The sequence below is a fragment of the Oncorhynchus clarkii genome, chromosome 30, assembly GCF_045791955.1.
Source record: "Oncorhynchus clarkii lewisi isolate Uvic-CL-2024 chromosome 30, UVic_Ocla_1.0, whole genome shotgun sequence".
In the NCBI taxonomy this organism is placed as follows: domain Eukaryota; kingdom Metazoa; phylum Chordata; class Actinopteri; order Salmoniformes; family Salmonidae; genus Oncorhynchus; species Oncorhynchus clarkii.
In genome coordinates this window covers 8,529,750-8,544,794 of record NC_092176.1, presented here as the reverse complement: position 1 = coordinate 8,544,794, position 15,045 = coordinate 8,529,750, and the positions used below count along the sequence as shown (strand labels likewise).

At 42.2% G+C, this 15,045-nt stretch overlaps 1 protein-coding gene and 1 pseudogene across 10 annotated transcripts in view; both read left to right on the top strand.

Moving 5' to 3' along the window:
• Window positions 1-2,092: 2,092 nt before the first annotated feature.
• LOC139390214 (uncharacterized) lies at window positions 2,093-3,888 on the top strand (annotated as a pseudogene).
• Window positions 3,889-5,719: 1,831 nt separating this feature from the next.
• Window positions 5,720-15,045, top strand: part of LOC139389852 (intermembrane lipid transfer protein VPS13A-like) — a 58,755-nt gene continuing 49,429 nt past the window's right edge. For all 10 annotated transcript variants that reach the window (XM_071136835.1, XM_071136832.1, XM_071136840.1 and 7 more), the window contains exons 1-15: window positions 5,720-6,017; window positions 9,016-9,059; window positions 9,172-9,214; window positions 9,370-9,465; window positions 9,586-9,687; window positions 9,854-9,963; window positions 10,063-10,122; window positions 10,312-10,371; window positions 10,492-10,572; window positions 10,693-10,747; window positions 10,978-11,105; window positions 11,491-11,597; window positions 11,830-12,001; window positions 12,737-12,799; window positions 13,061-13,196. In XM_071136835.1, coding sequence (XP_070992936.1) covers window positions 5,918-6,017; window positions 9,016-9,059; window positions 9,172-9,214; window positions 9,370-9,465; window positions 9,586-9,687; window positions 9,854-9,963; window positions 10,063-10,122; window positions 10,312-10,371; window positions 10,492-10,572; window positions 10,693-10,747; window positions 10,978-11,105; window positions 11,491-11,597; window positions 11,830-12,001; window positions 12,737-12,799; window positions 13,061-13,196 — 1,357 coding nt within the window. In that variant the 5' untranslated portion in view covers window positions 5,720-5,917. The remainder of the gene's footprint in view (window positions 6,018-9,015; window positions 9,060-9,171; window positions 9,215-9,369; window positions 9,466-9,585; window positions 9,688-9,853; window positions 9,964-10,062; window positions 10,123-10,311; window positions 10,372-10,491; window positions 10,573-10,692; window positions 10,748-10,977; window positions 11,106-11,490; window positions 11,598-11,829; window positions 12,002-12,736; window positions 12,800-13,060; window positions 13,197-15,045) is intronic.

Genomic DNA, 15,045 nt, shown 5'->3' with positions numbered 1-15,045 from the left:
CCCACAGTGTGTTGTGAGATCTATGAATGTATTGTAATGTTTTAAAATTGTTTGCCTTAATTTTGCCTGACCCCAGGAAAAATAGCTGCTGCTTATGCATTATGGGGATCCATAATAAATACAAATAGAAAGGATATTTTCCACAAATGATTTCTGCGGGAGTGAGCACATGCGTGCATATGTGTTGAGCAGTTAAAACTCCTTAAGGGTATATTAACGCACCCGTAACATAATAAGAGAATCCCCATCAAAATCTGTCAGTTTCAGCCCACATGAATTCTCTTAACCTGCCACGTTAGTCATATTGATGAGACCAAGGCTCAGCGTGATAAGCATACATGCTTCTTTTGATGAAGGGGAAAACCACTACACAAACGTGACGCTACATACCAACGAGTGCGAACATGCAACTACACATAGACAATAACCAACAAAACCAACATGGAAAATGGCAACCTAAATAGGATCCCCAATCAGAGACAAAGACAAACAGCTGCCTCAGATTGGGAACCAATTCAAGCCACCATAGACCTATATATACCTAGACAAACCAAAACCCCATAGATGTACAAAAAACCCAGGCCACCATAGACCTATATATACCTAGACAAACCAAAACCCCATAGATGTACAAAAAAAACAGACAAGTTAAAAACACACATACCACCCTCGTCACACCCTGACCTAACCAAAATAATAAAGAAAACAACGATAACTAAGGTCAGGGCATGACACCACGTTAATTCTCCTAACCTGCCACGTTAATTCTCCTAACCTGCTATGTTAGTTATCCTGACCTGCCACGTTAATCATCCTGACCTGCTAAATGAGTTATCCTAACCTATCATGATAATTATACTAACCTGCTACGTTTATTCTCCTAACCTGCCATGTTAATTATCTTAACCTGCCTAACTGGTTCAGCTAAAATGCTACAAGGAAGCAGGAAGTAGCCATGCAAAACAGTCTTGAGTGGCAACAAGATCTCCCCAATTGGCTGTTAGGTTTCGACTTGACACACCCTCCTCCCACTTGTTTCGCAACGCCCACTTTCAGACACTCCACATATACAGTTACCCCATAGTAGAGAATGGTGGAGACCTCTAGTGGCCACCATGTTTCCACCATTTTAAAGTGGTCAAAGTATTCAACTGGGTCGGGATTCCTATGGGTTGTAGCCACTGAGGTTTAATAACCGGAGACTGCATCCAAGATGTCCAACAGTTGTTTTCAAGCTTATCTACTCACATTTGCATATGCCGATTCGTGGATAGTCTATGTCCGAGTTGCATCCGATTTATATAACCAACATCACATGCGCAGTAGCACTCAATGTGCACCGGGAGCATCAGCGACATCATCAGGTCATCCAAAAACATGGTAGACATTAGATGAATATAAACATTTTATATCTTCGTTGTGAGTGATGAAAAACAAAATTGTCCTCGGCGACAATTATTTGAGTAATTCAATGGATGTTTTGTGCACAATGGTGATTACTAAAAAGTCTTACGATGAATTTTCTAGTCTGATTTCTCTATGTGGCCGTCTAAGGAAATTGTCTTTCTGGGCCGGGCATCAGTTAAACTGCAGTACTGAAGCAAACCTGTAGGAGAAGTCGAAACCATGCTTCTGGGCCGGAACACTGGGCCCTTGGTTGTAGCCTCATGCCCGACGCTTCGAACACACCGACTGTGAAATTGTGTTTCGACTCACCAGAAGTACATTCATTTCCAATGGAACGCTGCGTTTGCCTTACAGCATTGCGTTGCAGAGGAAGTTGCAGTGCGTTCTGTGTGGTCGAACGTATGCATCAAATTGTATGTGTAGACTTGACAGAAAGTAGCAAAATGTGAATGTTGAATTTTTGTTGCACACATATCCAGTAAAAAAAAATGTGTGATTACATAATAAAAACAGTTTGACTGGAGAATTTCTTTACATTTTTTTATTCATTTATTTGCCAAGGATATTTATTCGATGACATCCACAAATTAATTGTGAGAGACTATAATATAATTTCCCTCAAATGCAGTTTTGGAGCGAAATGCAATAATACATAGTCAAGATAGCAGAGTAGGCTCTTTCAACAATGAGACCAACGTTGTAGAAAGTTGTCTTGATCGCGCTGTTGAGCCGTGACCAGTCCCGCCGAAAGCGCAGGTCTGTGTGGTTCCAGAGACGGTTAAAGTCCCGAAAGCAGACAGGGGAGTTCCACCGTCTCATTCAAGAGCTACGAATGTTTGGAAAGGAATTCCGAAGTTACTTTCGTCTGGACCGAAGCCAGTTTGATCACCTGCTCCAGATGATTGGAGCCAGGATCGCCCGGATGGATACCAACTACCCGGAGTCCATCAGCCCAGTTGAACTCCTGGCGATTTGTCTCCGGTAAACTACATTCTAGTACATTTTTAAAGCTTTTGATACCATAATTGATTAATACATTGTTTTTATGTGCAACCTAGCTAGCTAAAGGGCTCTCTAGTTAATAGTTCCTATTTGATATCAGATGTACTTTTACAGAATGTTCATTAGGATTATAACTTTCCCAAAGTTGGTTTATAATCCTTTTTTAATTATGCAATGTCACCAAATGAAAAGAAAGTTGAGGTGCCTTCTGCCCTGATGAAAGTAGGCTAGTCTTCTCCAGGACGTATTGTTGTTCAAGACAGTTACAGTCATTCATTACATTCTTATTGGACTCACATATACTCTTAGAGAAAAAGGTTCCAAAAGTGTCCTTCTGCTTTCCCCATAGGATAACCATTTTTGGTTCCAGGTATAACCCTTTGGGGAAAATGTTATACATGGAACCCAATAGGGTTCTACTTGGAACCAAAAGGGGTACTACCTGGAACCAAAAAGGGATCTCCTATGGGGACAGCCGGAGAACCCTTTTAAGTAGATAGTACCATTCTTTCTAAGAGTAGAGTTGGCCTGGACTACAGTTTATTGATATAGTCATAGACTGAATTGTACTGTTTCAAGGCATTGTTAATGATGGTTGATGAGTATTACAATCTAATTAGTAGAGCATAATAAACAGTAATGAGGTAGCTATATGAGTAGATAGAATATGAGGGTGGAATTCAAGTTACACAAAATATTGATAATTATTTTGAATTATATTTTAGATTCTTGGCGACAGGGGACTCCTACAGGACCATTGGATTCAGCTTCCGAGTTGGACGGTCCACGGTGGCAGGCCCCTCTGTGGCACAAGCCATTTGGGACTGTCTGGTTGGTGAATACATGCCTGTCCCCAAGGAGGAAGACTGGAGGGCCATCGCTGCCGAGTTCCTGGAGAGGTGGAATTTCCCCAACTGTCTTGGCTCCATTGACGGGAAACATGTAGTAATCCAGGCTCCACCGTGCTCAGGTTCGCAATTCTACAACTACAAGAGTACATATTCAGTTGTACTCTTGGCTGTAGTAGATGCCATCTACTGTTTCCACTTTGTCGATGTTGGTGCTTACGGGAAGGGAAGTGATGGCGGGACCCTCCGGGACTCTGCCTTCGGCCAGGCACTTCAGGATGGCACCCTGGAGATTCCACCACCTGCATCACTCCCTGGAGCTGAAGACCTGGGACCTGTTCCCCACGTCTTCGTCGGCGATGAGGCCTTCCCTTTAAGACCCAACCTCATGAGGCCCTACGCTGGACGCCAGCTGCCATTGCCAAAGCCTGTAAGGATCTTTAACAAACGATTGTCCAGGGCAAGGTTAGTTGTTGAATGCACCTTTGGGATTCTGGCAGCCCGGTGGAGAATGTATTGGAGAGTGCTTGGTCTCAGCCCCTCAAATGTCGATGATCAGCGTTATTGCATTGTGGTTCACCAGAAGTACATTCGTTTCCAATGGAACGCTGCGTTTGCCTTGCAGCATTGAGTTGCAGAGGAAGTTGCAGTGCGTTCTGTGTGGTGCATATGTAACAGTTGTTAAAATACTTTGTGAATTTCAACAGGTTCATATATTAATATAGCATGTTGATTTGTTATTATGCATGCCTGTGTAACAGTATAGCTTCCGTCCCTCTCCTCGCCTCGAACCAGGGACCCTCTGCACACATCAACCACAGTCACTCACGAAGCATCGTTACCCATCCCGCCACAAAAGCTGCGGCCCTTGCAGAGCAAGGGGAACAACTACTTCGAGGTCTCAGAGTGAGTGACGTCACCGACTGAAACACTATTAGCGCGCACCACCGCTAAGTAGCTAGCCATTTCACATCGGCCACACCTGCATCCTGGGAAATAGGGTAGCGCATACCTTTTGCCCTGTGTGCTTGTGCTCAAATCATTTTAATGCACTTGGAGAGTTAGGCACACTTTTTCTGTCATTTTCAGGATTAGATTCCTTTAAGTACAGAGTCATGAATAATGTTGTATATTTAGTTTACTCATAAGTGGATGGTATTGTAAAGATGCTATTGTAATTGTACTTGTTAGGATGATATTAACATTCTGAATTCAACATGTGGTTACTAGCTAGCTAAGATACTGTATGTGTTATTGTAGCTATTGTGTATTGTGTGTCTATGTTGTAGAGAGAAGCGACGATTGGCAGAACATATCTGTTCTCTACAAATGTTTTGCCTTTTCTTTTGAATGCAGGTATGTGGTTTTAACTACAGTGAGGGGGAAAAGTATTTGATCCCCTGACGATTTTGTACGTTTGCCCACTGACAAAGAAATGATCCGTCTATAGTTTTAATGGTAGGTTTATTTGAACAGTGAGGTGTGACAGAATAACAAAAAAATCCAGAAAAACTTGTGTCAAAAATGTGATAAATTGATTTGCATTTTAATGAGGGAAATAAGTATTTGACCCCCTCTCAATCAGAAACATTTCTGGCTCCCAAGTGTCTTTTATACAGGTAACGAGCTAAGATTAGGATCAAATAATTTTTTCCCTCACTGTGTGTAAAATGAGCGTTGTGTTGATCCATTATAAGGAGAGGCTGTTCTCACTTTTGTATTTTAAAATAATCGATGCACTTGGAGAGAGGCAAAGTTTGGCAGAACATTTGTGCTCTGCAAATGTTTTGTCTATTCTTTTGGATGCAGGAGAGTGAACTCTGATACATTAAAGCAACCTGATATCTGAAGTCCACGGCTTTAGTCTTAATCAATCACACACAACGCTGTCACAGATTTATAATGGCACAGACGTAAGGATGAGTCCTCTATCTATCTATATAAATTACCCATATTTGGGCCATGGCTAGAATGGATCCATATTTTGTCAAATTAACTCAAAAGTTGAAATGTTTTTTATTTTACCTAAACCTTTCCCTAATTTAATTTTTACTTATCTAAACCTGATATGTTAATTCTTATAAACTGCTACGAACCGACAACTCTGACTCATCGATCCACCTACAACACTCGCTAGGTATGCAGCATCGTCTGGATGTGTGCAACACAAATTCAACATTCAACTTCTGCTACAGCTTGACAGAAATTGTAGCAGAAAGTGTATGTTGAAATGTTGATGCACACATGTCCAGATGATGCCGCCTGAGAACCATTTTGCACAAAATACTATAGGTGTGACCTAGGCGTGACGTTAATTTTACGAAAGCTGCAACCTTTCTAGCCATGATCGTAAATTTCTACCTGTTCACCACTAATTAGGGCCCCCTGTGAATCATGGACCATAATTATGGTTCCTATTCTGTCACGGACTGTAACGATAATCTTATTTGGCAAGAGGAAGATGAACCTTGCAGTGGATACTCCAAAGAGAATAATCTATTGACGCAAACACATGGCGTCAAGACCGTCCATGTGACGGAGCGTCGTTGGATATTTCAAGAAACAGGACCAGCCAGCTGTCATTATTAGCGACAGGCGAGCGAGTTAAGCGTTGACACTGAATGTAAACATGGTGACCGAGAGGTGAACGAAACAGCAACATGGTCTTCGAAAGCGTGGTGGTAGATGTCCTAAACAGGTTTTTAGGGGATTACGTTGTAAACCTTGACAGCTCACAACTCAAGCTCGGGATTTGGGGAGGTAACGATTATGTGTTACGGTTAGCTTCCTTGCTAGCCACCCTAGCTAGTTAGCTAAACGTCAGTTCAGAAACCTGCAGCTGTCACTGTCATGATTGTTGTCTTAGATGTTAGCATTAGACAATGCTGCTGTGCTTGTTTGCTGATGACAGGTTTACTAGCTACTACAGTACTTACTTATTTGTTAGCAAGGTTTTGTAGTCAACTAGCTAGCTACAGTATATTAGTTTGATAGCTAGCTGTTACGCCAGCTAGCTAGCTAAATTGGCTAACGTTAGCTGGAATCTGCCAGCTAACCTAAATTAGTTAGATAGCTACGCTGTTTACACAAAAGTATGTGGACACCCCTTAAAATGAGTGGATTCGGCTATTTCAGCCACACCCTTTGCTGACAGGTGTATAAAATCGAGCACACAGCTATGCAATCTACATAGACCTATACGTTGGCAGTAGAATGGCCTTACTGAAGAGCTCAGTGACTTTCAACGTGGAACCGTCATAGGATACCACCTTACCAACAAGTCAGTTAGTCAAATTTTTGCCCTGCTAGAGCTGCCCCGGTCAACTGTAAGTGCTGTAATTGTGAAGGGTAAATGTCTCGGAGCAACAATCAAATGTTATTTGTCACATACACATGGTTAGCAGATGTTAATGCGAGGGTAGCGAAATTATTGTGCTTCATGTCCTGACCGCAGTAATATCTAACAAGTAATCTAACAATTCCACAACACCTACCTAATACACACAAATCTAAGGGATGGAATAAGAATATATGGATGAGTGGCATAGGCATGATAGTATAAAATACAGTATATACATATGAGATGAGTAATGAAAGATATGTAAACATTATTAAAGTGGCAATAATAAATCACGATGACCGGTTGGTGACCATTGGCCTTAGCAGTATTTAGGCATATTTCATTTTAGAAAGATATGATACTTGGAGAAAATGTATTGAAGGTCCAAGGTCTGACATCTTGCCAACAGACGAAGCACAAAATTGTCTACTGAAATGCGGCCTCTGTGAAGACGATCTGGGCACATGATAACATACTGCACAGCTGGCTAATATTTGCTTTTAATGGAAAATGTACAGTGGAATTAGGCTAAGTTATTTGTCAGCTTAGGCTAGGCCATATGTTTCCAACATCAGGTTACTATGCATTTTATTAGTGAAGTACGCTGAGTGTACAAAACATTAAACACCTTCCTAATATTGAGTTGCACGGAGCATGGACTCCACAAGGTGTCGAAAGCGTCCACAGGGATGCTGGCCCATGTTGATTCCAATGCTTCCCACAGTTGTGTCAAGTTGGCAGGATGTTCATTGGGTAGTGGACCATTCTTGATACACACATGAAACTGTTGAGCGTTTACATTTTTTATTTATTTTTAAACAGCGTAGCGCTTCTCCACACAAACCGGTGTGCCTGGCACCTACTACCATATCATGTTCAGCGGCACTTAAATATTTTCTTTCCCGTTCACCCTCTGAATGACACACATGCACAATCCATGTCTCAATTGTCTGAAGGCTTAACAATCCTTCTTTTAACCTGTCTCCTCCCATTCATCTACACTGATTTGAAGTGGATTTAACAAGTGACATCAATAAGGGATCATAGCTTTTACCTGTCATGGAAAGAGCAGGTGTTCATAATGTTTTGTACACTGTGTATATTCATGTATCAGTGCTTATTGAGTCATTTTGAAGGTCAACTGCCTCTTAGAATAAACTTATCTGGTTTTAAGCAGCCAATGTGGCATTAGTATAAGTCAAACATTCATTAAAGTGTCAAAATTGACTGCAAAGTGTAAATAGGATCATTTTGGTCAGTCAGTCACTTCCAAAACTGAGTTACTGGAGGTTTGGGTATGGATTACGATGGTGCACACTAACAAAAGAGAGAGCGCAATCAGCACAGCTGCTTATCAGCTGTGTGAGCTCTATCCAATCATAAGTCACCTCCAGACAGTGAGACAGATATCAAATAAAATTTTATTTGTCACATACACATGGTTAGCAGATGTTAATGCGAGTGTGGCGAAATGACCATTATGCAGCGCCTCAGACTTGTTTACATAAGACAACAAGTCACCTATGTTAAAATAACCCTTGGCCTTAGCCCTTTGAGTGGCTACTTATGTGTTTGATAGTGTCAATCACTTGAGTCTGCCACTTTTTTGAATTGAGACGATCATTGACAAGTTGTCCCAACTGCAACTTTTTAATTTTCCAAAACACATTTGCGACCTGTTTTGTAACATGATTCCCTATGAAACACTGCCAGACAGATACGCACTCTGGTAATAGTGAGAAAGTTGTACAAAACAACACTGAAGTACACACATGGCCAGTGACTTGATAAGCTGTGCTCAATGTGCCTGCAAGCTACTACCTGCTAGCTCCATTGACAAACACAGAGTTGGAATTTACCTAGCTAGCAAGTGGTTTGGGGCACTGATAATCGTGTAGCTTGTGCTTTATTTACGATAGATTGACAGCTTGCAGATAATTAAGTTGTAGATATGTTATTATTCTAAGAATTCAGTCCTGAGCGCACAGCCAGACGTTCCTGACTCAATAGACTGTATGCAGTGCACTGTATGCAGTTTTTCATGGAAATGTTTTAACTTGAGAAATACTGTCCCAAGTAACTTAGCTAGATGTAAAATTGCGCGACTACTACCTCCTCGGCAAAAACGTTGGTGAATGACATGTTTCTCGATTTATCTTGACAATTTTAAGGAAGCAAATTTTTTTGAGGAAGTGGCTGTTGTTGCTACGGTGACTCAGGAGGGGCAAACAACAGTACCTGCCAGGGTATGATATGCAAACATAACACACCTACATCAAACCACACCCCCCCAAGAATTAGACAACTCTCGTTTGGCTTCAGTCATAGCCGCTAGCATTAGCGAGTAATCTTCAAAACGAGGCCAAATCAGGAAGTGCAGTCGCCCTTTAAACAAATATTTTTTTTCTTTTTTTCTAGGTGATGCAGTGCTCAGAAATCTTGAAATAAAGGAAAATGCCTTGGTATGTTTGACATGAATGGCTAGGCCTACAACTAAACGTATCAGTGGTTAAATGCTAATTATGTAGGTAGATTCACATTGTATTGTGCTGCATATTTTTGTTCTTGTTTCAGAGTCAACTTGACATTCCTTTTAAAGTAAGAGCAGGGCATATAGGTAAGATTTGTCTGACTCTCAACCCAACACCTACCATTACCATACATTCACTATTATAATTCCTCTCTTTCTTTCTAACTCTTCAACCTTTTTCCCCTTTTTCCTACCAACTGTGTGTGTGTGTGTGGGTGTGTGTGTGTGTGTGGATCTGTCAGGACGCTTGGAGTTGAAGATTCCATGGAAGAATCTGTACACCCAGTCAGTGGAAGCCACACTGGATGGAGTCTACCTACTCATCGTGCCCACAGCCAGTAAGAAACCTAGCTGTAGTGTGTGTGTGTGTGTGTGTGTGTGTGTGTGTGTGTGTGTGTGTGTGTGTGTGTGTGTGTGTGTGTGTGTTTTTTTTTTTTCTTAATGTTTGAGTGTTTCAGGTATAAAGTATGATGCAGAGAAGGAGGAGAAACAGCTCCAGGAGGCTCGTCAGAGGGAGCTGCAGAGGATCGAAGAGACCAAACAGAAAGCAGCAGAGCAAGGTCAGAGTTCATGTGTCTGTCTGTGAGTCACGCTTTCATTACATCTTCAAACCGCTCTTAAATAGATGGTATAATGTCATTGAGTTGCAGGGCTGGCATCGGGCTAAAACAGACTCAGGACTGTGACCTGAATGCATGTACTGTTGTGTGTTATTTGGTGCCACAGAAAACCCCGCACTTGAGAAGCAGGACACCTTCGTGGAGAAACTTGTGACGCAGGTGATCAAGAACCTTCAAGTGAAGATCTCCAACATCCACGTCCGCTATGAGGATGATGTGTGTATTTGACCCAGTGTGCTACAGTTGTATTACATATTTTTAAATGAGTGTATTATTCCTGTATTTCATTACTCTACGCTTCTCTCACTCTCTCAGGTCACCAACCCCAATTGCCCCTTTTCATTTGGAGTGTCACTGCAGAACCTCAGCCTTCAGGTAATGCGTGAGGCCCCTACCTCGTGAAATCGGTCATTCATTGGAGATGATATTACAGTGGTTCAATTTAGTTAAGGTCTGGATGTGGGATATGAGATCTTTGTTGTGGTCAGGTTTATGATCTGTTTCTGGTCTGACCCTGAATCCATACCACGTCACGTCTCAACCCCATAACTGTGACCCCCACAGACAGCAGATGAGAATTGGATGCCTTGTCTCCTGGATGAGAAAGCCAAGCTGTTTTTCAAGGTAGTCAGTCCACAGCAATTGATATACTGTACGAGTTTTATGACACTGTTCAATTATGACACTGTTCTACTGTCTACAGCATTCTAAGCTGTTTTCTGTTCTGCTTTTTCCTCTCCTCAGCTTGTCCAGTTGGACAATCTCTTTGCTTACTGGAATGTGAACTCGATGCTGTACTCCAATCACATGCCAGATGAGGCCCTGGTGAGTCACAGTGCCATCATTCAGTGCCGTCGCGGAGCGGCGGGTCCCTTAAGTGAGAGTGATTATGTCTATCAATGACGTCTAACGAGGCATCTCTTCCTGTCTGTCACATTTCCACAGAGATGCCTCCAGGACAGCATCCCGGGGGGTTCCACTCCCATGAACCACGATTTCAGTGAGTGTCACCCAGTCAATATAAGGGTGTGACATCATTCACGTCTGGATCAGAGTCTTGATAGTCATGTTGTCACATCACCTGATACAGAGAATAAAATCTCAGTCATTATAGTCATTGGAGTTTTTATCGTAATTGAAGGTATCTTCTCATTACAATGGCCCACGGCGGAATTGTTGACTAATTCTGTACCATATTAATAACCTTATTTCCCTGTTCATTGCTGGCAGTTTTTCGTCCGATAACGGCCGATGCGAAGCTGCGCATGAACCCCCGGTCAGATGTGGACTTCTCCTCTCCCAAGGTGGACCTGGTGGTCAACTTAAGAGAGGTGGCCGTGGAGCTCAACAGACCACAGGTGATGGAGGGAGATATGAGAAAGATTAAACATTTTAATCGAGCAAAAGAGAACAGGAAAGTACCATAAAAATCATTTAAATCTGCAGCCAGATTTAATTTGGAAAATTTCTTCAACAATGTGCATAGTAAGGAGGATGACTATTATTTAACCACAGTGAAGTAAACTGATGCATGCCATTCACACACTCGGAACTCGCGTTGGATTATATACCATCCCGTCTATTTGAAATGTTAGTTGTTTTTCCCAAAGATCTGTGCGCTCTTGCATGATGAGCGTTGCCCAGAGTTAGAATTTCGACACATTTTTAAAGTCACTGTCTTATTGTTTTCCGCCTCTGTGCTTCTCGATGACCCCTGAACTCTCACCCCTTCCTTCTCTCCAGTACATCAGCATTCTGGAGCTCCTGGGATCAGTGGATATGATGTCACGCAACCTGCCCTACAGGAAATACCGGCCGCAAGTCCACGTGCACACCAACGCCTATCTATGGTCAGCTCTCACACTTTTTCTTTTACTTACAATTCTTTCCTCTACTAAAAAAATGTCACACCGACAAAAATGTTGGTTATTGTTGCTGTTTAGACGGTGAATGAGTGAATGCATTTGATTGATTGTTTCATGCCATCCAGTATAAGATACATTTCCTTCAATCGATTTGAGCTATCGTGATGTACACGTGCTGGTTCTGTTGTGACTGTCACTGCTTGTGTATGTCATCTAGGTGGCAGTATGTGATCACAGGCATCATGGAGGTGGACGTGAAGCCGCGGCTGCACATGTGGTCGTGGCAGCACATCCGCTGCCACCGGCAGACAGTCAAGCAGTACAGAGAGCTCTACAAGGCCAAGATCACCAGCAAGAAGCCCACTGAGAAGCAGCTCAGGGAGCTGGAGGTGTGTAGAGATCAGGGCGATGTTCATTAGGTACCAAATGGAAGACAATGAACTGAAACAGGGAGAGACTACCTGGGCATTAAGAAACACTCATTAACATTTTCAGTTCTGAAAAGTTTTCTGTTGCGTTCCCTAATGAGTGCAACCCAGACCTGAGTTCAAATAGTATTTGTTTTCTATTCAAAACTTGAGCAGTGCTTGATTGAGCCTGCCTGTCTGTAATAGGACCAATGGCATAGTCCTCAAAGTGCAAACCCTGCCCATCTGGCACACCAGCCAGGCTCAATCAAGTGTTCAAACTATTTGAAAGGAAACAAAATGCTATTTGAACCCAGGTGTGGTGGAGATTGAGAAGGGCCTAGTCCTCATGCTCTGAGTTGCATTCCCAGTCTACTCTGCTGCATTGATTGATGATGGACATTAAAGGTATGCTCAGCGACATGACGTAGATGCAGAAAGTACACCGCATAGTGGTCAATTTCCTCAACAACTAACGCTCTTCTCCACTGTTTTGGTCCCCTAGCTACCAAGCTGTAACAGTGTGAAGCAAACCTGTGCACACAGATACTGTGTGAGAGCGAAGTCTTGCATCTTGCTCATCTCAGTATCTGCGGTGCTGCTCGTGGCAACGTCATTTTGCTGAGTCTACCTTTTTAAGTAATTGATGGATTTCCATAATGGTCAGGGAACTGTTTTAATGGACTAGACGATCCGTCTTTCTTGCCGTGTGCCCAGGAGCCTGAGCGGACTCTGGATATTTTTAACATCACTCTGGCCAGGCAGCAAGCTGAGATGGAGGTACGGATTGAGCAATCTGTTGAATTATCCCTAATGAACTATCCGTCTTCTCTGTATGTACTGTACTCAGTTTTGTCTGTCTACTAACTAATTTGTTCAAAATGGCAGAAAAGCGTGACTGAAATGACCCTGCTCAGTCACACTGCTGTAGCGTAACCACCAGTGCAACACGTGGTCACAGTGGAACTAAGTGGTTCTAGCTAGTGGTTGAGGCTGAAGTGTTATGTATAAACTGTGACTGGCGCTGGTCGGTCTTTCCAGGCAAGCAAAGCGGGGCTGCGTATCTTCCGTCCGGGGGTGAAGGTGGAGGAGGAGGAATCTCAGGGCTGGTTGGGCTGGATGTGGTCCGGCTGGTCAGGAGACTGTGGCGCCGAGGCCAAGGAGGTCAAGACCGGAGGTGAGATCGCCCCCGTAGCCAATCGCCATGCTCCATTTTGTACATACAGTGCCTTGAGAAAGTATTAACACCCCATGACTTTTTCCACAATTATTTACAGCCTGAATTAAAAATTTATACATTTTATATTTATTTTTTTCCTACACACAATACCTCAAAATGTCAGAGTGGAATTATGTTTTATTTTTTATTACAAAATGAAAAGCTGGAAGATATTGAGTCAGTAAGTATTCAACCCTGTTGTTATGTCAAGCCTATATAAGTTCAGCAGTAAAAATGTGCGTAACAAGTTGCATGGAGTCACTCTGTGTGCAGTAATAGTGTTGAACATGATTTCTGTACCCCACACATACAATTATCTGTAAGGTCCCTCAGTCAAGCAGTGAATTTCAAACACACATTCTACCGTAAAGACCAGGGAGGTTTTCCAATACCTCATACCTATTGGTAGATGAAAAAATAAATAAATAAAAGCAGACATTGAATATCCCTTTGAGCATGGTGAAGTTATTAATTACGCTTTGTATGGTGTATCAATGCACCCAGTCAGTACAAAGATACAGGCGTCTTTCCTAACCTAGTTGCCAGAGAGCAAGGAAACCGGTCAGGGATTTCATCATGAGGCCAATGGTAACTTTAAAACAGTTAGAGTTTAATGGATGTGAAAGGAGAAAACTGAGGATGGATCAACAACATTGTTGTTACTCCTAATACTACCCTAATTGACAAAGTGAAAATAAGGAAGCCTTTACAGAATACAAATATTCCACAACATGCATCCTGTTTGCGACAAGGCACCAAAATAATACTGCAAATAATGTGGCAAACAATTAGCTTTTTGTCCTGAATACAAATTGTTATGTTTGGGGCAAATCCAATACAACATATTACTGAGTACCACTCTCCATGTTTTCAAGCATGGTGGTGGCTGCATCATGTTATAGGTATGCTTGTAATCATTAAGGATGGGAGTTTTTCAGGATAAAAAAGAAACGTCGGAAAATGTCGTTGTCTGCTTTCCACCAGACACTGGGAGATTAATTCACCTTTCAGCAGGACAATAACCTAAACACAAGGCCAAATCTACACTGGAGTTGCTCACCAAGAAGACAGTGAATGTTCCTAATTGGCCGCATTAGTTTTTACTTAAATCTATGGCAAGACCTGAAAATGGTTGACTAGCTATGATCAACAACCAATTGGACAGAGCTTGAATAATTCTGAAAAGGATAACGGGCAAATGTTGCACAATCCAGGTGTGGAAAGCTCTTAGACTTACCCAGAAAGACTCACAGCTGTATTCACCGCTAAAGGTGCTTCTACAAAGTATTGACTCAGTGGTGTGAACACAGTACTTATGTAAATTTAGATGTTTTTGTTTTTCATTTTCATAAAAAAAAAAAATGTTTTCACTTTGTCATTATGGGATATTGTGTGTAGATGAGTGAGAGAAGAAAAATCAATTTAATCCATCTTGAATTCAGGCTGTAACAAAATAAATTGGAATAAGTCAAGGGGTCGGAAATACATTCCGAATCCGCCCCCTATGATAATGCAAAGACCACCAGGCCAATCAGTCAGCTGGTCATCAGTGTGTCATGAGCATGCCAATGCGCTGCAGTTACTATTTTTGATGAACAGTGTTCTTCAATCCTGGTCCTGGGGAACCATTGAGTGTGTAACTAGGGCTGACACAATTACCGTGTAACCGACCGTTATCGACGAAGACGGTCATGAAAATAAGATAACCGTTAAACGGAATCTAGTGGATTAGTTGAGTCAATGGTGTTGATGTTGGGCTGGAGGTAAAAACCTGCAGACCCTGTGAGTCTCCAGAACCAGGATGAAA